At 41.8% G+C, this 27,908-nt stretch overlaps 1 protein-coding gene across 7 annotated transcripts in view; it reads left to right on the top strand.

Annotated features, from left to right (window-relative positions):
* The window catches only part of lrmda (leucine rich melanocyte differentiation associated), a 177,613-nt gene extending 149,942 nt beyond the window's left edge, over window positions 1-27,671 (top strand). For 2 of the 7 annotated variants that reach the window (XM_028423481.1, XM_028423482.1), the window contains exons 7-8: window positions 5,565-5,649; window positions 22,861-23,333. In XM_028423481.1, the coding sequence (XP_028279282.1) occupies window positions 5,565-5,649; window positions 22,861-22,988 (213 nt within the window). In that variant the 3' untranslated portion in view covers window positions 22,989-23,333. Of the gene's footprint in view, window positions 1-5,564; window positions 5,650-22,860; window positions 24,042-27,457 lie in introns of those variants that run through there. The other 5 variants (XM_028423484.1, XM_028423485.1, XM_028423483.1 and 2 more) reach the window with 4 other exon arrangements.
* Window positions 27,672-27,908: the final 237 nt, after the last annotated feature.

A 27,908-nucleotide genomic window follows, 5' to 3' on the forward strand; every position in this document is an offset into this window, starting at 1 on the left:
TTTGTGTGTTTTTGAAGTTGCGGTTAAGTGTTCAACGGGTGTTTGTGTGTCTGTGTCCTTGGGTGAAGATGTGAGTTGTGCATCTGTCTGCATCATCCCATATCTTCCCAGAAAACATCAAGAGATCTCATTATTTCGACACATCTCAGTTTTTTCCTTTTTTTTTTTTTTCTCCGTGTGCCTTGAGTCAAAATTAGTTTTCATTCCCTCTGTGATCTTACTGACTGAAGCCGGGCTCAAAGTAAAGAAAATCGCAGTCTTCGTAGCGGGGCTGAGTCAAACACACACTTCACACAGCCGCAGTCTGAGTTAAGCATTGCTAAGTAACCTTCACATTTCACTCGTGTGAAGAGCTAATTTCCTTTAAGTTCACATGTCACTTTTTGTGGCTCTTTTTGTGGGCCTTCTTCAAATGTCTCTCGGCGTCTAATTGCATAGGAAACATTCTAGACAAGCCGGTGTGACAGGCCCGCTCCCAGAGTCTTCAATTATTAAACATCCTACACTCTAGAAAACAGCCCTGACGTTAGCTACAGCCCCTAATCGGAACAGAAAGCCTCATGATATGTCACACTCCTGAGCTGCTGTGGTTGTGTGTGTGTTTGTGTAGTTTACGTTAAACAAGGAACGATGAAAATATTTCTTTTCACACCAGTTAAATAAGGCAAAACTATGACAAAAATGATTTCTGTCACACAGGTAGATCACAACATTCTCATCTTGCTTTTTTTCTTCTGTTTGCCAGATAAAAGAAATTTTCATGTGCGTATGAAAATATGTCTTAAGTTTTTGTGTAAAAGTTTAAATACGACATTGAAGCATTTTAAACTAACAACTTATGTTACGTATTTGTAGCTTTCAAATGAAAAGGTCATACTATACAAAAATAAGAAATAGCCTGAGGCTAACTATGCTATGTCTGTGTAATGTGAGTTCACATTTCTACTTGAAATCACCTACACTTATTCTGCAAGACTCACAGAAAAGGTCGGATGACTTCTTTTTTTTAAATTTCAACCTAAAAACAAACACGGCCTTATTACCATCTATGAGTCATCGCAACGGATGATTAACGTCCGGCAGCACTCAACCTTTGCCTGTCCGACACTTAGACATACACACAGGCGCAGGTTTTCACTGTTGCTGGTTCACTTTGTGTGCCCTTAAGCCAAACAGCAGAACACTTGTGCTCTTGTGATCAGTGATCATATGATACATTTACTCGGAGCAAGTTCATTGGAGTAGAACTGGTTAATCATTAAACACACGCTCGGCGGCAGTCTGCCTGCTGAGCAAAAAGACTACTTGTACTGCTCACAAGTGCAGACACCGTTACATCAAATGATCTTCCCCCTGCCGTTACCTAAGAAAGCAGGACTGATACGTTTCCCACACAACATTAATTTACTTTTTTTGTAGTTCTATTGAGAACAAGTACAAATGTTAGATTTAGTCTCTGGTAGTGAATTCCATCACTGCCTTTAGATGCTGTAAGACACTGCAGAAGCTAGTGCTGCTTATCTGTTTTTTTTTCATTGTTTATTTTCCCAAAGTGTTGCATTGTTTGTAACCCCTAACTTCAGAAGTATGAAACATGAGTCATAAAAAATTCCATCTAGTGAAGAAATAAACGTGTCATGCCAGCATTAAATGTTGACTCAAATAAGTTCACAAGTTGTGTCTCCTCTGATCTCTAACATGATCAGAAAGCAGCACCAGTTTATACAGACAAGATGTGAAAAAAAGTTCCATGCACAGACACAAAAGAAATATTTTGATATAGACCCAAAGAGAAAACATATCAAAAGACATTTTTATACATGTCTTTTGCAAGCACAAAAAGCAGAAATGGTGTCAAGAGAAAACAAAACAGAAGGCTTGTTTCTTCCAACAATTGCTTTAAGCTACAAAAATCTCCTTGAATCCCTAGCCTCCCCTCAATGTCAGCCCCCCCCCCCCTTTCTGCTCCTTCCTCTCTCTCTCTCTCTCTCTCTCCTCTTCATTTCTCTCTTTTCCCCTTCTCCCTCTGTGAGGCAGGACAGGGCCCTCTTTGCACCCTGATAGGTTGCGGGCTGATGCTTAGCAACAACATTCCTGTGCCCTAAGTAGCAGTAAGCCTCTGGCTGAACTCTTTGATGTGGCTGTCAGGCCACATTTATTTCCTTTTAGCACTTTGTCTACTTGTCCAGATGTATAAGGAGATAAAAAGGGCTGGTGTTTACACTGGTCTCCCTCTGTAGCGCGGCTGTAATTAGATTGTATTGCTGGTCAGTCTTAAGGAGGGAGGTGAGGTGAGGCAAGGCAGGAACCAGCTGTGTGGGGATGAGCCGGTCAGGATGAGGCTTAAAGAAGCCAGGGGGTGAAAAGCAGTGTGTAACTGAAACATGGTTACTGTATGTACATCTATGGTGACAGCCAACATCATCATTTTACATGAAGAATGAGCTGATATCACTATAATGTGCTGTAATGTAACACCCATCTAGATTTGTAATCCACAGCCAAGCTTGCAAAACTTTGTAAACTTTGTGGCAGCTGCATCTGAAAAACATCTAGATGTGCGTCAACATTCTCTAAATCACTTTTTTTTGGTGCCTCGTATTTTCAAGATCCCCACAGTGGAGGTGGTTATGTGCTGCATGTGGCGCTCTCTGTGATTTCTTTCTGTTTCCATTCCTCCCCTGCCTCTGTCTTCCTGTTCCCCTCTCTCATGGTGATATGTTGGAAGTAATAATCACTATTGCCTCTGGGTTTATCAGCATTTATTCACATAACAACACTGAAAAGGAGAAGACAGACAGCACTGGTGTGATGTATTATCTAGTATGGGAATCATCTTTCATAATGACATCCAACAGAGCTTCCTCTCCCGACCTTCTTCTCTCTCTCTCACACACACACATGCACACACACTTTTTCTTCATTTCTCTCTCTCGCTCCCTCTCTTTCCACTCCCCTCTGTCCACTCTTTATTATCACAGAATCCTCGACGCTCCCCAGCCCGTAAATTTGTGCCACATTATCATAAGCTGTGGTGATAACTCACATTGCACAGAGACAATAATGATGTGAACACTCAGCATATGCCCCAGGCCCAGCAAATTAAAACAATGCTCAGCTTGATGAGCAGACTAATCTGGACAGCAGAGAGACTGAGAGAGGAGGAGAGGGAGGAGAGGGAGGAAGGGGGAAAAGGAGGGGTGTCCGGGAGCAGCTTGAATAGACGACACAGCAGCACCTCCCTCTGTTCAGTGTAGGTATGACTGAAGAAATGCAGACGGAGATCCAAAGAGAAAGAAAGCAGGATAAGAAGCATGGATGAGGCATGTGTATTGAAATAATAAAAAGAACATGATGTGTTGGGAGATAATGTGATGTTTGCTAGCTTCACATTATGTTTCTTTCAGACCCATGAGAGCTAAAGTTCGTGTGGTGTTTACTACATATATAACTCAATATTTTACAATAAATGCATGTTGAAGGTCTTTTACACTTTAAACATTCACATTAAACAAAGCATTACATGTTAAAGTAGCTATATTTATCATTTTGTTATGGTGGCTTTCCCACTCTCTGCACATGCTTTGTCTTTAGAAGTATCACTGCTTTCTGGACAGGATATTGACGAAAGCAGAAGGTCTGAGAGCAAAAAGAGAAACTGGAACAAGTGGAAAGTGGCTAATAGATGTTCTGTTGGAACAGACGTGACATCAATGGCAGATGTTGAATGGGCTGACCGTGTGATCAGCAGCTATGATAGTGAGGAGGTGAAGTCATGGTGTCAAGCATAACGTTTGGCTCGGGTGGGTGGTGATACTGAAAGCAAGGTGACTGATGTCCCATAGGACCAAGGCCAGGGACTGAAGGCAGCCCAAGGCTCTCTGTAGTATTCAGCCAACACCACTGGTCCTCCCTTTTCTTGTTCTCCTGCAGCACCCCCTCCTAACGCAGTCTGTGGGTGGTGCTCTTAATAATGTGGCAACTAGGAAGATTAATTGTGGGCAAGCAGCAGGATTAGGAGGGGCTTTAGTGGGCCAAGCAGGCCTGAAGAGGCCCAGGCTTGTGATCTTTCAAGCAGGCCAGGAAATGAGGCAAGCAGGGGCGCAACTCAATGGTGGCTTAGAAGAGCATGGAGGTAGATCAGATAGAGACTGCTCACAAACCCCCGTCTTCATGCCTGAGTTGCTCATAATAATTGTCATCGACAGACTCTTTGTGTCTTTGTTATGATGGCCAATATCAATTACATCCTCAAAGCTGAATGGCAAAAAGCAAACTGTCGGAACAAAGAGATATTTTTGAAACTAGAATGGGTGGTGATTACTTTGCCCGAAGATATTTCACTGGCTCGCTCGTGTATTTATGAGAATGAATCCATGATTGTTTTTCCTCAAATGAGAAGTGGCAGTTCATACTGAGTACAGTATGTTCTTATTTTGGCTTTTTTTTAACTTGTTGTATTACTCATTCCACACAAGTACATTGCACAAGCAGGGTGCGATCTCTGATATTTCCTAACAGGTTTTAGCCACTCCAGAGGCTGAGAGCAGCAGGTCTGCTGTCAAAACAATATTCCTGCTTCTTTCAAAAGCTTGGTCCTCCAGCATATGTGTTGTAAGGCCTCAAAAAGGCTTATTTTGCCATTTTTCTCCTTCCTGTAATATAAGACACATGCTGGCCAGACCTTAATGCCTTTCAGAGATGCTATCTGAAAGCACATTATGTGATCGTTTTCAATTCACAGTGCTCCCTTCGCCCATGAAGAATATGGTTCCATTTAAGAGTGCAGGCCATTCCATTTCTCAAGGTTATGCATGGGCATGTAGAGGAACAACAATAAAAGTGGGAAAAATGCAGCTCCAAACCATCTCTAATATGTATTTGTCAGTTGAGTCTCTTGCTATGATTAAAGGCCCAGTGAATTCCTTCCTGCAGGAGAGGAAAGTATTTCTGCAAAGGCATCAGATATCGCTGTGTCATGATAAACTGCCTGCTCTGCTAGCTGAAAGGCTAAGGGGAAGGAAGAGGATGTTTTGGACCTTGAAAGTGCACCAAAGAACAACAACACAAAACTCTTGACCTGTTTGGGAATACAGTCTGAGATTGTGGCCTCTGTTTTCTCTCTCTACTAAAGCAGCATTTGTCACAGTTGGCTGGCTTCTCTGACGTTGCTCACAATCAATAGCTCAGTTCACTTGTGCAGACAGGAATCTATGCATATTTCAGGTATAGGGCAATAAATAAGATTGCCAGTGTCAAATTTGCACCCTCCCCATACCGTTTAAAACAGACTGATTGAGCAGTAGCTACCTTTTAGTTGCTGACTGCAGGAAGTCTTGGCTGAGTGAAGGTTAAGACCTCTCCTCCCTTAACCCCCTGTAACTGAAGAAATGTAGCTCTGCAATGCATGCGAAGTGATAAAACACGACCTGCTATATAACATCTTAAAACAGGAGCAGTGTCAGACATATTCCTGTACTAATTCCCACTGACGTAAACAAACTCAGTCAGCCACTGTTGATTGTTTCCACAAGATATTCATTATTTTTTCTCTTTTTTTCTAGACACCCAATGATGCTGGATCTGAGAGCCACCCACTTCCATATACCCCTCTACCCCGAGGATCCAGAGATGCTAAAAACCACAAAGGTAAGGTCAACATCAGAATCCTTTTGGTCTTATTAGGTTGTTAATTGAATATAAACAAGACGCCAAACTAAACATTCAAAACCCAGACCCATGGATTATGTAAATATGACTCATAACCCAAACAGCTGCAGCGAGTGGGAATCTATTGAACTTTGAGACCGAGCTGAAGTTATGTTATCTATTCTTATTGATCTATCTGTGTGATGTGTTGGTAGTGGGAATAAATCTGAGTAATCTAAGTTAACTCTGATCTGAATGTATGCGTGGGAGCACATAGCACATATACAAGATGCAGCATCCTTGATCTGTTGATACTAGACATTGATTAGGCCTCATATTGACAGTGTAGTCAGTTGATGTAATTATGTAGCAACCCCTTAACATCGAGAAAAAAAAGCTGCAGTTGAGGAAGAATGCATCACATTCATTAAAACATACAATGTACTCAATCAATTGTAAAGGCCACCTACTGCTTGTGTAGCTGAGATATAAGTTAAAAGCCCCAGAGCTCAGTTATAACACCATGGTAACTATTTCCACATGTCTTTATGCAATACAATAACACTAAAGCACTTAGGGTTAATTTAACATTACATGCCAAAACTCGACTAAACTTCTCCTCAGTCAGTTCTATTTTTTTTTAATTAACATTAAGCTAATAAACAGTTTCAGGAACAAAACATTGCAGTAGTATATAAAATATATTGTCTTCTTCTCTCTAAATTATTTTACTTAGATAGGGTTAAAGAATTCATAGTAATAATATGGTAATATTTAGAATTTAACCCAATACTTAGAGGGAAAATTGGGCTCTCGTTCAACTTTATCTTTACAAAAAGATTTTATTTACACTATATTATTGTATATGTTGATATGATATCGATATATTATTACAATGTAGCTATATTACAACACCAGGTTATCGTTGAAGAGTTGGGTATATGGGGTTATAAAGCCCCCTTTCTCACAGTTGAAATATATATTCTCGATGCCAAAGAGGTCCATCACTGATGAGCTGACCACCGCTGTGGAAGCATGACGAATCCGTTGTGTCCCTACCTAAACACAGTACAGCAGATCCATATTCCCCATCTATGGTGCCAAGGACAGATCTGTGTCATGAAAGCCAGGACAGTGGCAGCTCTCATCAGATGTAAGGACAGAAAGAGCCTTGTACTTTGTCAAAATCAGACCTGGCTAAGAACAGCCCATTTAAAGGTGAGGGGATCTGACACATGAAATATTTTTCCCTTCCCATCTGAGATCTGAGTAACAGTGACAGTCTCCATTTGTTATTTTTATGATGCAGCGCTGCAGTCTTAGATAACACAGCCCTCATCTTCGCCCTTCACCTCCTCTTCATGTCCCTGTCTCAAGCCCCTACCCCCGCTCCTTAGTCCCCATTTGTTTACACTTCTTAAACATACTTGAGTTTTCTATATGTGTGGGAGATGGTCACAGAAACTCCTTGTTCCAAGAGAACAAAGCCATGCTACAACAAACAAATTCATTCAGACAGCAGTTTCAAACAACTGTGTGTTTACTGGGTTAAATTCAAGATATAGACAATAGGGGTGAAACAACGTGCTGCATAATTTTTGTGTAGTTCACTGCAACACTTTTCTTTTCATGCACATGGTAAATTAAACGATTAACTGCGCGTTTGTGTAAGATCTGTGGAAAGAAAATGTAGCACTTTGTTTATGCAGTGTGCCTGTTTTTGCCATCAGTAACTGCTTGTTTTTCACCCTACTTCTTTGTTTTCTGCCATAATCATAAAAAATATAGTCACTTCATGAGGTACTTTAATGTATTGAAATTCTACAAGTTATGTAACAATACATTGTAATACAGAGAAGTCCTTAATTGAGCTCCATGGTGCACTTGGATTTTATGCTTTGGGAAGGTGTGTCTTGTGTGTTAACATGCAGTTGTGAATGTGGTTTTTTAAGGGTTAATGACACCTTGCCCCAGTCGGCTCTGAATTTTACAGTAGTAGAATGGTACAAAGTAGAAGTCTTATAATTCAGTCAGTTTCCTTAAAAGTATGAGGGGGCACCCCAAAGCGGGTGTAGCTTTAACCTGACTCCTGCAGCTGCAGGCAGATCAGCAGCATTCCCGACATCGCCCTGTCAGCTGCACAGAAAAAACCTCCCTTTAAACCCTGCTGCACCCAGCCCCTCTGCCATGTCACCTGTGTGGAAGCCCCACAGCTTGGGTGCCAGAGGTAATTACAGCAGCTATAGGAGCTCTCAGAGGAGGGCAGTGCTGGCAGGTCACTGCCCAGGGAGAGAAACCCAAGGACTCAAGGATAAGTTCCTGTCTTGTTTTGGTGGAGAAGCAAAAAAACAAGGAAAATCGGGGGCAGTGGAAATAAATGCTGTTTTGATAATGAATCATGAAGCACATCTGATGTTGGAGACATATTCAAAACTAATGAGAAATAAATGAGAGAAAAGAAGGCGAGACTTAAAGTGAGAGTAAACTAACCTAAAGTGAAGGAGGAGGTGGGGGCTCTGGTGTGTCTCCATGAAGGCGTGACACAGAATTGAGGATATAGTCTGGCAGAGGGGCCTGAGGATCCTCCACTACTGTCACCTTGGCTCTATAGCTTAGTGCTGTTTCAACTGCCAACTCAAGTATACATCCAGCAGTTCCAATAGAGTTTCAGCCTACAGAGTACAGTGTGTCTCATGAAGTCTAGTCTGCACAATTAAGCCACAGCCACATGACATATTACACCCCTATGCCTTACCATGTCGACTTATCAGCCTACAAAACAATGTGCTGAGTTATTTATTACCACCTTGTCATTTTTTTGCAGATGACACATTTTGAAATGAGATTCACAAGTTTATTTCATAGATCTAATTATAACTGCAGTTCAGACTTATGGAAAAAAAAAGATGAAGCTTCAGACTTGATTGATATGCCCATGTGCACAGAGGAGATTTTAATGAAATACCCTTCATTTCCACTGTATATTTCAATAAATATGCCAGACACTAGTAGCTGTGTTTTTACAGGTATCAGATTAAACTTGATTAGACCATCCCTCAGCAGTGACAGTAGTAAATGAAAGGGATATCTTTGTACAAGCAGAGTAAACAAACGAGGAAAAATGCCTGAAATCCACCTTACAGTATGAGCCCTGGGCCCTTTTAATCTTGTTGTTCTGGGCCTGCTTCCAGCTACTTTGTATGTATGTATCTTAAATGGTGCACAACTGTTATTTAAATCCCAGGAGGAAAGCTGCCTTCAAAGCATAAAAAACTCTCTCCTGATGATACCCATGAGGCACCTCACATTTGTTTGGAAGTTCGCTTCCATTGCATGTCGAGGTGATCTGCACCCCCACCTCCCCCACCCCATAGCTCCCTCAGCCCCCCCTCCAAAAAATGAGCAATGGGAACAGATCCAAGCTAAGAGTAAACTGTTTTACAGTTGCTGCACAACAAATAAACAAACATCTGGAAGCATTCAGAGCAGCCCATTAGATGGGCTCTGGGCTTTGCCAAAAAGGGGTAAATGATGAGGAATGGGCTGTCGAGAGGCTGGTGGAGACAGGGGAGAGGCCAGATGACGGAGCTGTGGGTGCTAAGCACTGCCTTTTAGAGCTCAGCTGGGCTCAGAGAGATCTACACCTGCTGCTATCTCCTCCGCCCCTCCTCTCCTCCGCCAGACATCTGGATGAGATACATGACTAATGGATGACTAACTGCTAGTGTTGAAACTTTGCTGTTGTCATTATGAAGGAGAAGGTTGTTGGTTTGACTGATGACTTAATGTTCTTTGCTCATCGCACTTAGTAAAACTAAAAGTGAGTTTGGCGGCTTTGAAAGATGTTAATGCGTCAAAACAGATACATAGTTCCCCAAAGTCTGTTCATTGTGGTTTTTATAATAAGCAGAGCTGATTGTGTTGTTTATAACTGCGAGGATCAGATGCTTCTGTGAATACAAATGTTGCTGTTTTTTATTGAAGTCCTGTTTTTAAAGTGAACACGTGTTGGAATTGTTTGGTAAATGAATGGGTACATTACCTCAGACATCTGTTTCTTTACTCCACTGTTTTTATGTGTTTTCTTCGTGCTTATCTTGAGTGATACCTCCGCTCTGTTTGATGTCACTCTTTACTGTAGTTAGAATGAAAACTCTCATCTTTCTGCTGACAGTCTTCCCATTCTGGTTTGGACTGCTCTGCTCATGTTCCACGGCTATGGAAATGTCCTCTCTGGAACTCGGTGAGGAAAGACAGAGCACCTTTGACGTTTCCCATTAGACGTATGTACGTGCTCTGCAAGACATTTCGCTCAGCCCTGTAATGATTATACCAGCAGGATCTGTCCCCCGATAAACATCACTCTTAAACACAAAGACTTGCACTGGCCCCCACACAACCAAAATGAGCCATATGGAAAGAGCAAAAGTGTAAGCTTTTCCTCCAAACTGTCCCAGAGTGTCCTCTTGTAGTACTGCTTTCTGTAAACCTTTACAATAAAGAGAGCTATAGATGGTGTATGTGTGTGTGTGTTCAACATTACGAGAGCTGACAGATGATGAAATATTGTTACCGAGAATGATATATACAGATTTCGCTGCCAGCTATACACCAAACTCAAAGTGAATTAGCAAAGTAAAGACATGGCCTCCTTCCCGGGTACTGAGTTCATAAAAATGTTTCCCAACCACTCGTCACTACATGAAGGGTTTATTTCTTTGCAGGGTTTGCCAGTTGGTGAGCAGATGAGATGGCTAAGTTTAGTGTGTAATTACTGGTTGTCTTGTTGTCATGTAAATCACAATACAGCCACGCTATCTGAAAACCTCTAAAAGTACAGTTAAAGAGCAAATGTTCCTCGGTGAAGTGCACTGGGATACAGAGTTTCCTGTAGAAGATGATGTCCTTTGCTCACATATGCATGGTCATCCTCGGCCCCTACATAGAAATTGTACTTGGCACAATGGTGTGTTATATAAAGTGTTTTTTCATACATTTTTTAATTAATTTCAGTCAGTCATCTGCTTGTTTTTTCATGGTCAAATTCTCACTTGTTGCTCAGTATTAGTATCTTTATGTGTTTTTCCTTTTTATACTCATGAAATTTGTTTTGCAAATTCTGCTTAAAACCTCATCTATGTTACCCATAATGACTTGCAGCACACATAGGTCATAGGTCATACAGAAAGCAAACAATTGCTCCTCCATTAATTGTTTTTATTAAGCAAATATTTTAAATTAACAAAATTAATGCATTAGTTTTTCGCAGTCATCACCTACCAGTCTTCCTTGTTCCCTTTTCTAAATCAGACTAGTGTGGAATGAACAAGACGCCGAGAATTTAGTCACAGTCACATCAATCTATTCTTTGGCAGTGTAGCTCCTGCTGCATATCACAGCAGTTTATACTCCTGCTGTATAGGACAGGCTCTATTTCCTTTATGTGAGTCAGATGATGTGATATTATTCCTCCCAGGAGTGGATTGGCCCAGCAACATGAATATCCATTTAAGCCGGCCTATGGAGATGGATGAGGGGAGAAGGGGACGAGGCGAACTGGGCCTGCAATCCTTCACCGCAGCCTCACATAACGGTGCTCTGTCCGCGCCCAAAGTGATGAGAGCTCATTTTTTGGAAGGCAGGCCTGTCCTTGTTATTACTAGCCCTGGAAATTACCTCTACATTTTCTCCTTCAGAAGCAGCCTAGATTAAAATGCCAGGATAACCTCCTCAACTTCCCTGACAGGCTTAACTGCCAAACTCTGACGTGCCAGCTCTAAACTGCTTTGAGAAAGCTGCCTTCCACCAAGTGTCATTATCTCTCCGTTATCGGGTGGCACTCCTCTCGCAGTGTGTGAATAATTCTGTTTGTGCAGGGTTTGGGGAAATGTCAGTGACACTATTGTTTTTACCTTGCCGTTTGATGTAGCTGAGAGAGTCTCCTGAGTGTCTTGAGTTCTTAAACTGATGTTGGGCGTATACAGCAAAAACTTAAAGTGGAAAGATGGGACTGTCAGCTTCTGAGCTATCCAAGATATTTGTTTGTTAGTTCCTTTGACTACTGGTATGAAAGTAAATATTTCTCTCTGATATTCTGCAATAATAAGGGTTGTTTCAGTCAAGTTAAAGTATTTAGAATTGGTTTGACTAAAGTGACTTTCATTATGATGCCACAAAGGGTTCATTGCTCACATTTTCTGCCTGAACGTGAACAATCTGGAGTCACTGTACAAATTAATTAGATGCTTTTTGTAAAACACTTTATAATAAAAATTTGGCATCATCAAGCTCACAGTCTTACCTCCCAGCCTCTTCCACACATCACCACTGAAATATGATGATTACAAAGTGTGAGCCAGTTTCTCAGCAGTAGGAAAATATGTAGCCTCTTAAATCTTTACTGTCCGTGACCGTTGCAGACAAACCTTTGTTATTTATGACGATACAAACCCAAGTAGACTTAAGCTTCCTTCGGCACAAACAGATGTAAGTTTGTTGGCCTCCTCTCCTAATGTGTCAGACGGATAGACAAGGACATGAGTTCCTGCCAAGCAGGGCCAGCCCTGCTGGAAAAACATACCGCTGCTGCTCTGGACCTTGGTCTACTTCCCAGTTGCACTGGTCATTCTCAGGAAGGTAGCAGAACATAAATCATCCAAAGTGGATAGGTCTGCTGCAATCAGCTCTGATTCTAATGCTGCTACACTATTCATTTTCAACCATGATTTGTAGTTGCGGTTCGGGACAACTAAGATGTGGTCTGTGCTTTCAAGTTGCACTTTCAGTCAGAAGTTGGAGCAGGTTTCTGCAGCCTTCACGGTTTCCAAAGGTGGGAGTCCATCATGGTAATTTAAGATGGAGGTTGCTCTGCCAGATGGTTTTGGATATTTTTACAGCAGGATGGATGTCGGGTGCACCGGTTTTCTTCTGTGTCAGTACCCTTTGAAACAAATTGCTCGCTAAGCAGGCGGAGTCTGTCTGTGTGATGGGGCTTTGTACCCTTCATTTTGACAAATAGCTGCTAACATGCAAGCAGATGCTGGACAACTTGTCATTCTAAAGGGGACAGGATCAGACCACAAGCCCCGTAGATTTAGTTGCTTATCATCAGGGAACATAGAAGAAACGCCTGATATTTACACTGTGTGATAGAGCAAGTTAAAAAAATACAGTTAAACCTTGTTGGTTATATGTAGCATCATATATCTTAATCAAGTGTTTTTTAATAAATTATATTTTGAGTTGACGACAGATGCTAATTCTGGCGTAACTGATCTCACACAGTAATCGTTCAAGATGAAAACATGCCTTGATGCCAGTCTAGTTAATGGCTCAAACAAATTAGATTTCAATTCACTCAGTGGCTAGTTTATCATGCTGTGTGGCTTAACAGCTGTGCTACATCACCGAGCCTCTCTGTCAGGCATCCTAACAGAGCTATACATGCCACAGGACCACTAATATTCAGTCAGCGGAGGGGCCATCTGTGACACAGATTCTTTTTAATGCAAAATTCATCATCATTTACAGAAAAACTGTAAAATGTAAAAATTTTAAATTGGCTGTTTTTTACGTCAAAATTTAGTGTAGGTGACCCTACTGTATGTGTATGTAATTAAAAACAGGTTGGACAATATTGAACCTGTGGACCTCAAAACACAAACCTTGTTGCCCCAAAAGTGAGCACACCTGCAAAAGTGATTGCATGTGTAATTGTACCATTATTGCAAGATGGTACCATTTTGAATCATTTAACTTTGTGGTAGTGTTGTATGTGGGTGCTTTGTTGTGCATATTGCTACATTACACCACACATGCATGCCATGTGGAAGCAGCACCAAAGGCGTCTGTTTAGAACACAAATTTAGCTCGATTAGCACAACATGCATGTTTCAAAGCTGTGGTGATGACCTGCAGCACAACAGGTCTACTGGCTTTTCTTCTCACATACAGTTTTTAGTCGTTTCTAAGTCCTCAATAATGACAGCATCTGCCTTTGACATATAATACAGATACGTTATGGTACTTTAACCTTCTGGTTTTAATAACATGTATCTGTTTTTATTCCACCTAATTTTAACTAGCATTTTTTGCAGCGGTATGGTACAGTGCAAATTAGGGCACTGTGAATATTTATAGTTTGGTAACACATTGTAGAGATTAACTGTGGTAAAATGAGGCAAAATATAACCCCCCTTCAATGGACCAACATGGAAACTATCCATCACCAGTGACTCATCTGTTGTTTTTCCACAGTACGGTCCCATGAGGTCCATCGGGACTTTGGCCCTCTTTTGCAATATTAATACATGAACATGTCAAAAGGTATAACTGCAGACTCTTGTGGGTGGTATAACGTCACACACGTGCTCATGCACACTCAATCCCAGGTACCCTCAATGCTCAAAGCTATTGTGGCGGAAAGAGCTGAACTCATCTGTCAATTATGGTAAGCTCCATTGGGCCATTGTCTAAACTGTTTGCGCACTCTCTGGACTCACTCTGGTGAATCCAGTGATTTATTGTCAACTGCCTCAACATCAATATACAAATGGGAGACACTAAGCTGTGATGTCTGAACACAAACTATTGTCAGAGTATCAGCATAGCTCACATTAAGTGCTATTTAGATTATTCATTGCATTGGGCTGTGTGAAAGCCTTGTTTGGATTTGTTGCTTGTAGAGAGAAGGCCATTATCCCATATGCTGGGAGCCCAATGCGATGGATCTGAGAGTCACTCTCCGACTGAATCAGTTGTATCTGAGCTGAACCCAAAACACAGTGTCACAGACCTTGTGGGTCAGCTTGTCCTGCCCCGCCTTAGAGTCCTTAAGGTCAACTAGACGTGAATGTCAGAGCTATTTTGTTGAACTAACATGCATTTTATCTCTGTAAAAATATAAAAAAGGAGCCTTGCTTACAGGAAGTACTGGTCTTTTTATGGTTGGTACAGGCATCAACATCTCAGCTCAACCAGAATGAAAAGAGCAGGGTCACTGAAATGCTAGGAAGTCCAAAACAACCTTTTAATCTGTCACTTTGATTTGCTTATTAAGTCCCTTAAACAGACAGAGCAGGTTTCTCTGTCATGATAATATGAGCGGACAAGTTATTTCACCATCATAATTTGATTCAAGGATGCTTCCTGGCATGTTCTGTCGCTGCGGCGCAGAATGATTGGATTGACGGAATCTTTTTTTTTTTTTTCCTCAAACTCATGAATTTATCTCAGATTATTGTGATTTAAAACGCTTTTTGTTGCAGTCCTTTCTCTTAGACAAACATGCTTTCCAAAATAAAGCTTTGGGTTACCATCAGATATGCTCAGATAGAATATGATTCTTTTTAGATTTTGTATTTTTTGATATTCACTTCTGAACATAAGGTGTTGTTGTAATCCGGTTCTTTCTAGTTTATTAAAATGCATGGAAGCAAACTGTAAGGTAACAATGCATTGAAGCTGCACTGCTAATATAATAAGTGGAACATTTTTGTTTGTCGGGGTGTTGAGTGCCTGGAGTGCCTTGAAAGAAAACTAAAATATGTCTGTCCATTTGACACCATTAGCAAGTGTTAACACATAACCTTTGGCAGCACTGGCTAGCTGCTCTGCTCCACACCATTTTAGGCATCTTCTGCGGCAGCAGCTCTGAGTTAAGGACTTGGGCATCTGGATAACAGAGATGAAGGGCAGAGGGCATGATATTGGATAGTAGAAATGAACATATCTGGCGGTGGGATTGCATGTTTGCATGTCTCCACTGTGACCCTGAAATGCAGTGTCTCCGGGCAGGCCAACGGTTTGTTTTTGCCCTTTGGTCCATTATTTTTTTGACTAACAAGCTCAGTTGTGTTTTGATTATTATGTCCTCACAGTAAAGGAATATATATTTAATAGTAACTACACTGAGTGTGTGTGGTGTTAAACCATCACCCAGGTTATTTTTTAGCTTTATGTAGCAGTTGTAACAGAGCTGAAAGGATGATATGAAGATAACCTTGGGAGAGTAGCGATAACACTGCCATGGGCATCTGTCCTTCCTGCCATCACTAACCCATTCTGACATTTTGGCTGAAGAATAGCTCAAGCTGTAGCACTTATCGCAGCTTATTTGCACTTTTTATACAACACTTGAAGGGATGTAGTGCAGCTTTTTTTCGTCATAGTGGTCTTTGGTCGGCTTGTATTGTGATGTGTTGCTACCCATTAGAGTATGGCGAGGTAATCCTGACAAATACAATGAACAAATCAAGGACATTAGCGCTGCGATGTGAAGTCGATAATATTTGGCTTCATTAATTCCCATGCCCTGAGATGACATCCCACCTCTATTAGGTTTGAAATCTCATCCCCTTCTCCTCTATACCTCAGCTGTGGCTCAACCAAGCAGCCAAGCAGATAATACGCTCTGAGCTCTGAAACATGTACCATTATAATTAGCTTTGTCAGGTCCTAGCCCCTACAACCCTCATGCAGATAATATGATAATATGTCTTCATAACCGGCTGACCTTACATGCTCAATATTTCTCCCCTTATGAAGATTACATGTCAATAAAGTAATTGAGTCCCGGGGTGTGTGGCAAGTGAAGATTTAGGTTATTGGACTTTTCGGGGCAGTGATGTACGAGCGTTATTATTCTACCTGTCAGGGGATGTGCAAGGGCTGAGGACAGTCCGAGAGTGTCAGGGGGGGAAAAAAAGGAGAGAAGAGGAGCAGGGGAGGGGAAGAGAAACAGAGATAAGGGGATTGAGAAAAGAGAGAGAGGAGGGTGCAGAAAGAAATGAAGTGAGCCAAAGAGGGACACCAACAAGGGAGAGTGAGGGGGACGGAAATGAAGAGAGGAGGAGGGAAGACTGCGCAGAGAGCAGAAGCAAGATCATTTCTCACAAGGAGGGACAGATCCATAGTTAATCATCGCCTCATACCTCCATCTCCCTGTCCCCTCCCTCACTCTCTGCATATGAACAGGGGATATGTCATATTAATTAAAAGAAATAGAGTTACAGCACAGCCATCCATCTGAGTGGGGCGCAGGGAGGCCACACAACACAAACCTATCATCACCTCACTCTCACACCTGATTGGCTACTGCAGGCTCATCAGTTTATATTCAGACAGGAAATGGCACCATGTAACTTGACAGAAACATCATTTTAAACTGCATGTGATGTCAGCATGCATCATTTGACGCATTTCTTAATTTACACACAGTCTATGCTTCACTTGTAATCGATAACTTGAAAATGGAAATGTGTGTTTATATTATCAGCATTTTTGGATATAGGCCATAGTGTTAGCCAGTCAATGTTTTGGGAAGAAGTTATTAAGCCAAGAACTGTATATATAAATACATGAATATATAGATTTTCTTTTCAAGTCGAGCCTAAACCTGTGACCTAGCCCTGCAGGGTATTTTATATGAATTAATATTGTATATGTATATTCTGCAAGGGTTTAAAAATGAGTGAGGTCCTGTATGGAATAGTCAATGTTAAATAAAAACATGTACAGTGAGGGTGTATAATTTTGGCATAGAAATGCATAGCTCCATTATGAATACAGCATTATAGAGGACTAACATGCAAAGGTCTACATGTGAACTATGAGAATTAAGCAAAGGTTATTTGTCACGTTAGCTTCCTAATGAAAGAAAACTTGCTTAAAGGTATTATTATAAGGTATAGATCTAAATTCGACTTCCATCGCCTACACGTGCTGTTGTAATGCTATTGTGCTGTTAAGCAGAATGCTAGTTAACCCTTGTCTAAGGTCTTTATGACCACAGTACGCTTATATAACGAGTTTCATATGCCTGAATCTACAAGCTATTACTGTTCTGAATGCCCTTCTTATTAGTGACTGTAACACTACTTGACTATTCACACACAAGCTGCTTGAGTGCTGTTGACTATCTGCAGATTAACCTCTCAACACTTTAACTAAAATGATCTTGTTTCAGAATATCCAAATGATACCTGTGTCATTTCTGCTTCTTCCTATCTGCATATGGAACTCCCCATTTATCACAAGCTACTCCATCCAATCAGATCATTGAATTGCCAAAAAAAACACACAGCAAGGCACTGAGGACCTGACAGCCAGCAGGTACCAGCCTATGGTGATGACAGCAATCTCTTCTTTCTTTCATCACTATAGGCTGTCATCACTCCTAAAACCTGCCCATAACTGCCAGTTCTTCCTCACAGGATGCTGATCAGCCTGCAACACCTATGGTATAGTTGAAGCCTGGTTTGTCATCTCACAGCTCACAAACAATCGTGCAGATCCAGAAGCCTCACAGGGTAACCACTGCTATAGGCATGTCTCTCAGATATTAAAAAACACACAGTCTTATGCTGATCTGATCCATTCTGGGCATGGCTTAATTTACTTTGCATTTCAACACCTTGTGCATGTGTTCATTTCCTCAATCTTTTTGAAGTTTGAATGGTAGACATGTAGTAATCTTTGCTTCTCTTTCTTTTTTTTAATTTGCCACATTTAGTGGCAAATTGTGCTAAATGCCATATGTCAAGGTACCATTTTGCCCATCATAATTTGACTGTCACTGCTAGAGACAGAGGAAATGGGATGTGAAAATGAGTATGGTCGATTGAGGTCCAACAATGAAGGTTACACACATTTTCAGCTGCCAGAGAGACAAAAGCATCGGACACACAGAGGCAGGGTGGAAGAGCAATGTTAAAGGATATTTTACCATGTCCTTTTGGATTAGGCCTGGAGATTGATATCTTCCAGTCAGATGAAGCTCTGATGTGAGTGATCCAGCCCCTCCATCATTGTGACATGCAGCTCTTGGCTAACGCTCATCCGTGTTGATGGGCACACCCTACGCCACAAGGGCCCCGGCGAACATACCCACCTTCCTCTCTCCCCATCTCTGTCTGCCACGCTCTGCCATCTCTGTTCTTTTATTTCTATTGCCCTTCTCCCCTGTTTTCTGTCACAATGTCATGTCCAATCACTGTTTGGCTGGCCAGGCACTCAGTCGGGCAGGCAGGGAGCAGGAGCCCCAGGTAGAGAACAGGCGTCAGGATGGGCACTGAAATGACTCTAATAATGGGGTCCCTGTGTGGCCCTGACTGGCCAGTCAGTTAGCAGGGCCAGGATGGGGAGTAATAAGTGTTTGATGTCTTCAGGGGAAGGAAGTGTGAAGGAGTACAGCCAACCCTGGGCACTGTGGTCAGGCAGGTGCAGCCGGAAGCTGACTGTGGAACAAGACGTCAGATTAGTATTGATATGTGTCACACTGGAGGTTGCCGGGCTGTTTGTTTAAGAGTGTGTCTCAGTGTGGTAGCACCCGTGCTGTAATTGATGTCTACACCAAAAGAGAAGGACGAGAGGACGACATGATGTGTCTGATGCTCAGTGAACGCCAGCAGCCATTGACAGGTTTATAGTCCGGTGAAGAAAAAAGACTGCACAATGCGTGCCTAATTTATCAGTGCATGTTTATATGCATGTGTAAAACTACAGCAGCAGTTATTCTTGTGGCAAGATTTGCTGGCCATCTTTGATTTGATGGAAATTGCCACTGACAGGCAGTGAGGTGCCATTTTGTCCACTGATGCGTGAAGTCCATCATTGTCTGCATAGTTGAGTTTAGTTAACATGGCACTTAGCGACTGACATTGCTTTAGAGCCAGCAAAACACTGTCATTGTCATGTCATTTATCTTTTGGTAACCAATTTTCGATGTGCTCCTCGCTGAATGCGTCGCTGAAAGCTCCTAGCTCTTTTTACAGTAGGCATGTGCAGCTAGATGGAGTTTCAATGCCCTCTAAGTATAAACTGTGTCAACACATCAACACATTTTAAAACTCTGGAATCAGAGGGAGGAGGTTACCCACAGCACCTTCCACTGATGAAGCCACAGCTGTCCTTTCTGGTATGGCTATCTAGTAACAAGCTACTTTCCTTTGAACAGTTTTATGTGGTTGTAATTGACCTGACAATGGGGTTCATTATGCAGTCCCTTTCATGCTGTTTTGCCTGATAATTATTATTTAATGTGTTCGGATGGAGAGCATCATTAATTCATCCCTTCCTCCAATGTCAAAGAGATGTGAAGTGAAGTTATCACTCTCTGGTGATTAATATTATGCTCTTTTGTTATTGAATCCTGTCCCAGTGATTAAACCTTCATTGAGTGACTCACCAGTCGCTTATTAACGGCACCATTAACGAACACAGTCAAAGCTCTAATTGCAAATTTTCACTATTTCTTTCTATTTTGGTCAGAGGTTTTAACCACTTATCTGTGCTTTTCTTTTAATTAGAAATCCAGTGCGTAATGAAGAACACAATCGATCACTGTCACGCCATGCGCTGTGCATGTGTGGTGATTTGTGATCCACATGTTAAGGGAGTAAATGAGCGCTTATGATTACTCGCATCATTAGTAGTTTCATGCACCCATAAGGGCAGATCAACTCCAGCGGTAAATAACCTGCTTGTCACTGTTGTGCTTATAAATACTCTCCTGATTTTTTTTTTTAATATGCAAGGTGTGTGCTGGATAGATCATAGTGAATGCCTTGAGAAAGACTCTCCAATAAGGGGACCTAAGACTTTGTAAACTAGACTAGAGTCCCCCCACCTTAAACCACTCTCCTCTTATCTCCAGACTCCAGAGCTACTGTAACCAGTGTTCTCTTCTGGCTCTATGTGAAATAAATGTCAGTGAAATTAATTTCACCACATTTTTTTCATTAGACCCCCCACAATGGTAATCTCTTTCTTCACTCAAAATTTATGTGCCCCAGAATTCAATTTCCTCCTCATCCCCATAAGTTGATAGTACAAAGACTGATAACTGACGGGCATTTATCTGGTTCAAACTGTGAATCACTTATCAATGAATAATGCCATCCTCAATTTAAAGTGTTTGATTATAGGCATTTAGTAAGCTGACAATCATTTTTAAATGAACTAATGCAGCTGATTTAAAATATGACATACACACACTGCCTGTTTATCTTTTAAATTTCTTTAATCATGAGCCTAATCACACATGTAGCCTCTTCTATAACAGCAAGTAAAACATATGGAATGTATTATTGTTGTACTTCAAAGAGAGTCATGTGGCAAAATCTACCTGATATTGATCAGGGCTTGTTGAGCCATGACCCAGCAACCTTCCACTGACAGCCTATCAGCCTGTGGTGAAAGCAAATCTTTCAACTCTCCATCTCCCCGTGCCTGTTTTTAATCCTTCACTGGCCTTAGTGTTGTTGTTGTGAGTGTTATTGTGAGTCATACACACAATTTTGGGATGTATACAAGACATTCTTTGAAGGGACATATTAATATGTCAAGTTTCTGTAAAACCAATTAAGCAATAGCAATAGCAAATAGTGTGTGCTTTTAATTTTATGAGATGGCCCCATGTGTATTCTTTAGAATTCGTTCAAAGCTCCTGGATCTTTTACCACTCTGCACGCCTTGCTACAAGCTCACGTTCTTCAGCCTGTACAATCCCCTCCTTCCACCACCTCCTTCTCTCTCTCTCTCTCTCCCCCTCTCTCTCTCTCTCTCTCTCTCTCTCTCTGCCTTCTCCCCAGCCTCTGCCTTGGTGAAAAATGGGACACATTTCCCTGATAGCCTGTGTGAATGTGCAGAGTATAAATGGCTAATGAATTACAGATGAACATTGACGCAAATTAATCTTCCTGATGTCCCAGGGTTATATGGCAGCTATTTAAAAGTTTAATCAATACGCTGAAGTTGAGAACATGCAGGCGCTGCAGTTGTTTGGCCGCAGTAAACGGCCAGGAGGGGAACAGGGAAGGCATAGGCCCAGGGCATGCATCATAATGACAGCTATTTATGTTTAATGGACTAAATATTTTTTACCACTGGAGGACAAATGTCACCTTAATTCCTGAAGTTACAAGCTAGAGGACTGTTTGAGACCCGAGAGAGATGGGTGACACCTCAGCTGTTAAAGTGGTTAACTAATGGAAAGAGGAGTCTATTAGTAAAGATGGAGAAAGAATAGAGTTCATTTCAACATGCAATATTAAGCTTTTACTCATTTTCTGAGAAATGTGTACCATAAAAATGATAATAAGATGGTCCCCTTGCTGATGTCATCTTGAATCTTAAATGAATGTAACCTGTTATAGGCCATGTGTGTCCTGTTTGAGTTGCAGCCATGATTGTACAGACTGTATGCCTGCCAGTTTAAAAGATAGGTTTCAAACAGAGAGCTGCAGTTTGTTGCAAAACGTGACAGTCAAAATACATAATTAGAAAATTTACAAACCAGAATATTGCATAAGGGACATCATCATAGTGCAGCTAGTTTAGCAGATAGATATGGACAGACAGACAGATAAAGAAATTATAATACAGATTAGTTATCAACATTTATTGTTACAATTTCCTACTTAAATATACACCCTATTCCTTTTGCAACACAGAATCTCATGAAAAAACAGCACATTTGGTCGATAATAAATCCTCCAGAGGACACAGGGTTATGTTTGTGTAAACAGAACATATGGACATTATTCCCTGCGATCCAACATTATGCTGCTTTTATGATAATGGAACATGTTTCTCTACATCATCTAATCATGTAATGAATAAAGCTGCAAAAGTCAGGAGGAAGGCTGTGGCTCTTCGAGGTCTATGCACTCAGGATACCGAGGTTTGAGTCCCCCTAACGCCACATGAGTGTTAAGTTTAGTTTGTCTTCCTTAGAAATGTTTTACACTCACTTAGAGGAGAGATACACTCCACACACACATACTTTCCACACATACCAGCATACCAGTACTAAGTGAAACAATTCAATTTCTCTCCATGGCAATGTGCTGTGTGTGCCAGCCGACCTCTCAGTAGGCCGAATCACAGTCCACTGGCTGTTAGTTTATGGGACGCAGGGGGGTTATCTATCTGCTGGCTTCCCTATAGAGAGGAGGTGGTGACTCCATCTCATGGCATTGGGCTGAACTGATAAAAGGACAGCCAGAGATGGATCATGTCCACAATAATAGCCCTGGCTCACAGCAGCCTACGCCCCAAGCTCATAAGTCACTCGCACCAACTCTCGTAGAAGCCTGACCCCCCCCCCCATCCCCCACCTGGCCAGCAGTGCAGTTTCAGCCCTTGGAGATAATAGAGAAAGTGTAATTGTGTTGTAATTTGGATTCTTTGTGTTGCATTTTTCTCTTTTAGCTGAAAACACTAAAGAAACTGAGAGTCCAGGGAGGATTGAAAACTGTCAGCAAACAAACAAAATCAGAAGACGACTCAAAAAGAACAAATACATAAGAGAAGGAGAAAGACTGAGTGGAAGCAGTTAAGACAAGAGGGGAGGATGGATGTGGAGAGTGGGCTGAACAAGAAACTAGGAGTGGAGGGAGTGAATTCATGCTGAGAATAGATAACCTTGATGTTAAAGCAACATCCGTTGGATGTGTCTTTCTGTGACATATTGATGGCCCTTGAAAAGAGTCAAGCTGATTGTATGCAGGGAACAATCATTAAACCCACTCCATCTCCCTCCCCTCTCCGACTCCCTGTTTTCCTCTTGTAAGTGTGCACTGATTAAATACATTTTTGAAGGAGCCTATGCAAGCAAATATAGCAGGAATCCCTGCTAGTACACGTGAGATGCACAGAAACCCACGGAAGAAGTTGTGTGTTCTGTCAGTGTATATGTATGAAAAAAATTGTATTATAACTTTAATAGAGGACACACAAGCACTCTTACATGACAGAATAGGTCTGTATTCTGTATTTAGAATTTAACGAAATGTGTACTTTTAAGCTTGCTATCATTAAACCTACACTCTAAATCAATGTATTAGCAATAAATTGTAAAGTAGCATATGTGGGAATGGGTTGATTGCTAAAATCCATTTGTGACATTAACCCTAAGGTATAAGGCAAAAAAAGAAAGCCATCTACAGACAATGAGGAAGGAGTCAACAAACGGTGATATTTCAAATTTCCAGAACAAAACACACATAAGAAGAAACTTACAATATATTTAATACTCTTTGAAATGAGGCTAGCGTGGAAGAGAATGTACTGAAAAATACCAGCTTTCCTGTTGAAATGTACTTTATTTTTTATTGTTTAATTTATGGGTATCACTTGTAAACCTCTGTTTATATTATAGTCAATTTATACAACAAGCCAATAAACTATCATTGATTGCATCTTTGACAGGAGTTAAGATGATATGTGCACAGGGATTGGGTTTGTGTCTGCTGTAATTTGCAGAGCTGGTATCTGTTGTGCCCTTATTGATTGTTCTGTATATATAAAAAATGATACCAGTACATTACTGTACACACAAAAGTACGCTTGTACGACTAGCTTACTCTGTGGCAGAATGACCCATCAAGCCCCTGTGGAGAGGACACATGCTTTGGGGTAATCAGCTCTGAAAAGACCGAACAATCTGACGATGAACTTACACTGCAGCTTTCACCAAGAAGGAGACACCAGATAGTGGTTGTGCAGCATTTTAATAACCACACGAGGGGTAGCTTCTCCCCTTAAAAACAACAAGGGGCTGCATGACATATGCACTACAAAGGCCAGATTGTTCCTCCGCTAGGGCATGATGGAAACATTAGCCTCCACATCACTGTATTAATCTGTCACTTTAATGGCCGCTCCCACTGTTCTCCCTGTGTGCTGGAGATGAAAGTGTGTATGGCTTTGTGATAATGTCTATATGGCTCAGAGTGTGGGTGTTGATTCAAGTGTGCTCATCCATGGCTCAGGATACACAGAGGATATTGTTGGACTGTACGGGGTTTGGCACTGTAACACTTGTTATTAAGTATCAGTTCATCAGGCGGAACCCCACGGGCGCAAGTGTGGCCTCAGATGGCGTTATGTAAGAGTGAGTTCACTTTAGTTATTCCCTTTCCCGTCTCCAACCACCACATCTTTCTCCTGGTTTGTCTTGTAATAGGAGCGAGCTCTCGCTGTGAAGGGAATGCAGTGAAGTGGAATGTGTTTATGCACACAACACACTGCTTAATGTAGTGCTGAAATCTACAGCTTTCACATCTATGCACTTCGTCACCCACTGGGAAACAGACCTTGTCCCTGTTCTGTGTTCCGCACTTTCCCTTAATTTACTCTCCCTCCTTTTCTTTGATCACACACAAGTGTATATATTAGCGCTGCTGGAGAGGTGCAGGTCACACATCGTCCAGAGCTTTCTGATTGGTGCTGGAGATTCGCAGAATGTGTTCCCTCCAATCCTCCTCAGTCCCCACGGGCTAGTGACGAGCTCAGCAGAGTGTGAAGGCTTGAGGGGCCTTTAGCTTTAGTTCCTTCATCTGTGAAGGTTATCTCTGAAAGGCTTTGGTTGCAACCTACAAATATATCCCCTCTAGGTAATGTCTTATAGGAGCTTGGTTCTGGTACCTCAGTGGGTAATCTCTTTAAGGGCCCCACTCCTGGAGAGAGTGAGTTTCTCGCTGGGTAAGCTGTGAATATGTGAAAGGACCGAGCGCCCATGTGATCAGAGCGCTGCGAGACACCCTGAGTCCTGTGGTGTCAAGCCCAGTCTCCAGCCGTGGCACCTATATCCCGAGGCAAATCACGGCAGCTGGAATTCATCACCACCACCCCAACCTCCTCGCTGTCAGAGAAGCGCACACACACACACACACACACGCACACACACTAGTATATGTACCCCTCATACACCGGGGAGCAGGCAGGCAGGCAGGCACGGAGCTGGTCCCGGATTTTATCGGAGGTGACAGCTTCTCACACTTCAGTGTTTGGATCACCTCAAGTAGCTGGGCTATGAGGGGAAATGAGCACTGCTCCACTACAAAGTCCAGATTTAGATTGACTGAGCTTGTCCTCGGGCCTGTGGGCTTCTGCTGCTGCTGTACTGCTCCTCCGCCTGACAGAACACCCACTACTGCTGCAAGGGACTGGTGTGTGTGTGTGTGTATATGCATCTCTGTGTGTGTACATGTGCCTACTGTATATGTGCGTATATGTGTGTGTGACTTCGTAGAGCCTACTTTGAAGAGTCAGAGAGAGTGGGGGATAGAGAGCGAGTGTGAGTGTCAGGTTTGGTTAGAATTGAGGGTGGCATCAGAATATGCTTGGCACTAATATGGCACCAGTATCTCTGTCCCCGTCTCTGCTTTCTGTCACTTAGTTGCCATTCTCTCGCCGCCCTTGACAATGTCTCTTTGGATTATGTGATTGGACTTACCACTTGGAGCAGCCCTCATCTCTCCACGACACCGCCTCTCCCATAAGTCTCTCTTCTCCTGCCTTGTCTCTGGCCTGGCCTCCCCCTCCTCCTCCTCTTTCTCATATAATGCACTTGATGTCTATTTAGAAAACCTGGTGAAAGCTGTATCTGTTCTGCTGTCAGAGGATCATTGACAGCACTAATGCCACTTGTCCTTGCCTCATTTGGTGAGAGGTGACACCCTAGTGCAGCCCGCCACATTCATCAAGTGGCAATGAGAGTGCTGCGACATCAGCAGCAGAGCAAACCAACCGCGGAGCTGTGGGCAGCCCTCTGCATGGACAGCACCACCTTTCATTACAAGAAAGTACTGCTGACCACCTTGGATTCATCTCCTATGTGCATACTGTTGATGACTTATGCCTTTGATTTCAGAACTCTGGAATTATCTAAATGTAGGAGTGATGTCCTGTTTCTCACATATTCAAAAAACTCTTTTATAAACCTGTTTTAGAATAATTGCACAGATTTGTACTAATGTCTCTTAGCATTATCTGTGATTTTTGCGTGTGTGGTGTGCCAGCTTTAACCACAGGCAGCTAATGGGCTTTAAAGCACACACAAGATTCAGATGAGATTCATAAGGTCATAAGTTTATTACACTTAATTTGGTTGTAGCATCACATCAGTGTAATAACACTCTGCACCCAAGATCCTTTGCTTAACTTCCAAACTCAGTGAGCAGATATAAAGTCAAATTTGGAGAATTCAGGGCAGTTGTATATGTGTGTGTGGGTAGGTAGGTGTGTGTCATTTTAGCCTCCTATTTTAATGATGAAATATGAAAATTATGAACCTTGTTGGATCTGTGTTGATGATTAAAACTACCTCATCTTATTACATGGATGAATTGTTTTGGCTAGTTTGTGCCAATGTTGGATAATGATCAGTAACAGCAGTGAAATCCTGCTTCTTTCACAAAGAACTGTTAAAATCTATAAGAAATATTCTAGTGTTGGATTTGTTTACTGTGTGCTATTAGTAATTGTACAAAAGTAACTCTTTAATTGTTCACTGTGGTGGTAGTGTGTGAGTGTGTATAATGGACTACCAACAAAGTTCTGCAAGCAACTGTTAGAACTCTGACCTGAGGCCACGTTGGTCTTTCTTCAGAACAGGTGCTGCCATATAAAGCCACCCAGCAGTACATACCATGTAGTTTTGTTTACATTGTCAAACTTACTGTCCAAACATGCTGACCTTTTTTATATCTTCATAATTGAAATGCTCCCAAGCCCAGTTTTTTATTTGACAATTTCAATAAAGCAGTATTGATTTACTCCTTATAGAACTGTTGCTGTATTTGAATGTTACAAAATAAGCTACATGCGCAGAGCCAGCTGTGAGTCTAGATACACTCCAGTCTAGATACACTCCAGTCTAGATACACTCCAGCCTCTGATAGGTGCCATTAAAGCAGGTGAATATATGATTTATTTCTCAGTTTCTTTATGATGAGTGTTTTCTTTAGCATGATCCACACCCTCACCTGACTTTCTTTACTCATTTTGTTTTTGTTTTTTTTAGGGGTATTCGCCAAGTGTCGCTACATCTACTATGGCAAGCACTCTGAAGGCAACAGATTCATCAGAAACGATCAGCTCTGAGACCCGGTCAGGCACAGAGAGGGACATGATCGGCACTGAATGCTAACAATGGACAGAGGATCAAATCGCTCTCTTATTTATTGAAACCACTTGGTGATGTTCGATTCACCTAAATCCCTGTGCTGGAAAAAAAAGATTAAAACTTTTTTGTTATGTAAGGAGGTTTGTTTTGTTTTTAAAGAATCCCAGCCCATAGTTACAGCCTCCTCCACTGAGCTGATTCTGCTTCTGCAACCCTCAGAGTCAGATGACACTCCCACTGACATGATTGCCTCTAACCATCAGCAACCATACAACTCTAGACACACAACACACACGCAAGGACAGGCTCTCTCTTTCTCTCTCTCTCTCTCACTCACTCATTCTTACAG

The sequence above is a fragment of the Parambassis ranga genome, chromosome 15, assembly GCF_900634625.1.
Source record: "Parambassis ranga chromosome 15, fParRan2.1, whole genome shotgun sequence".
NCBI lineage: Eukaryota > Metazoa > Chordata > Actinopteri > Ambassidae > Parambassis > Parambassis ranga.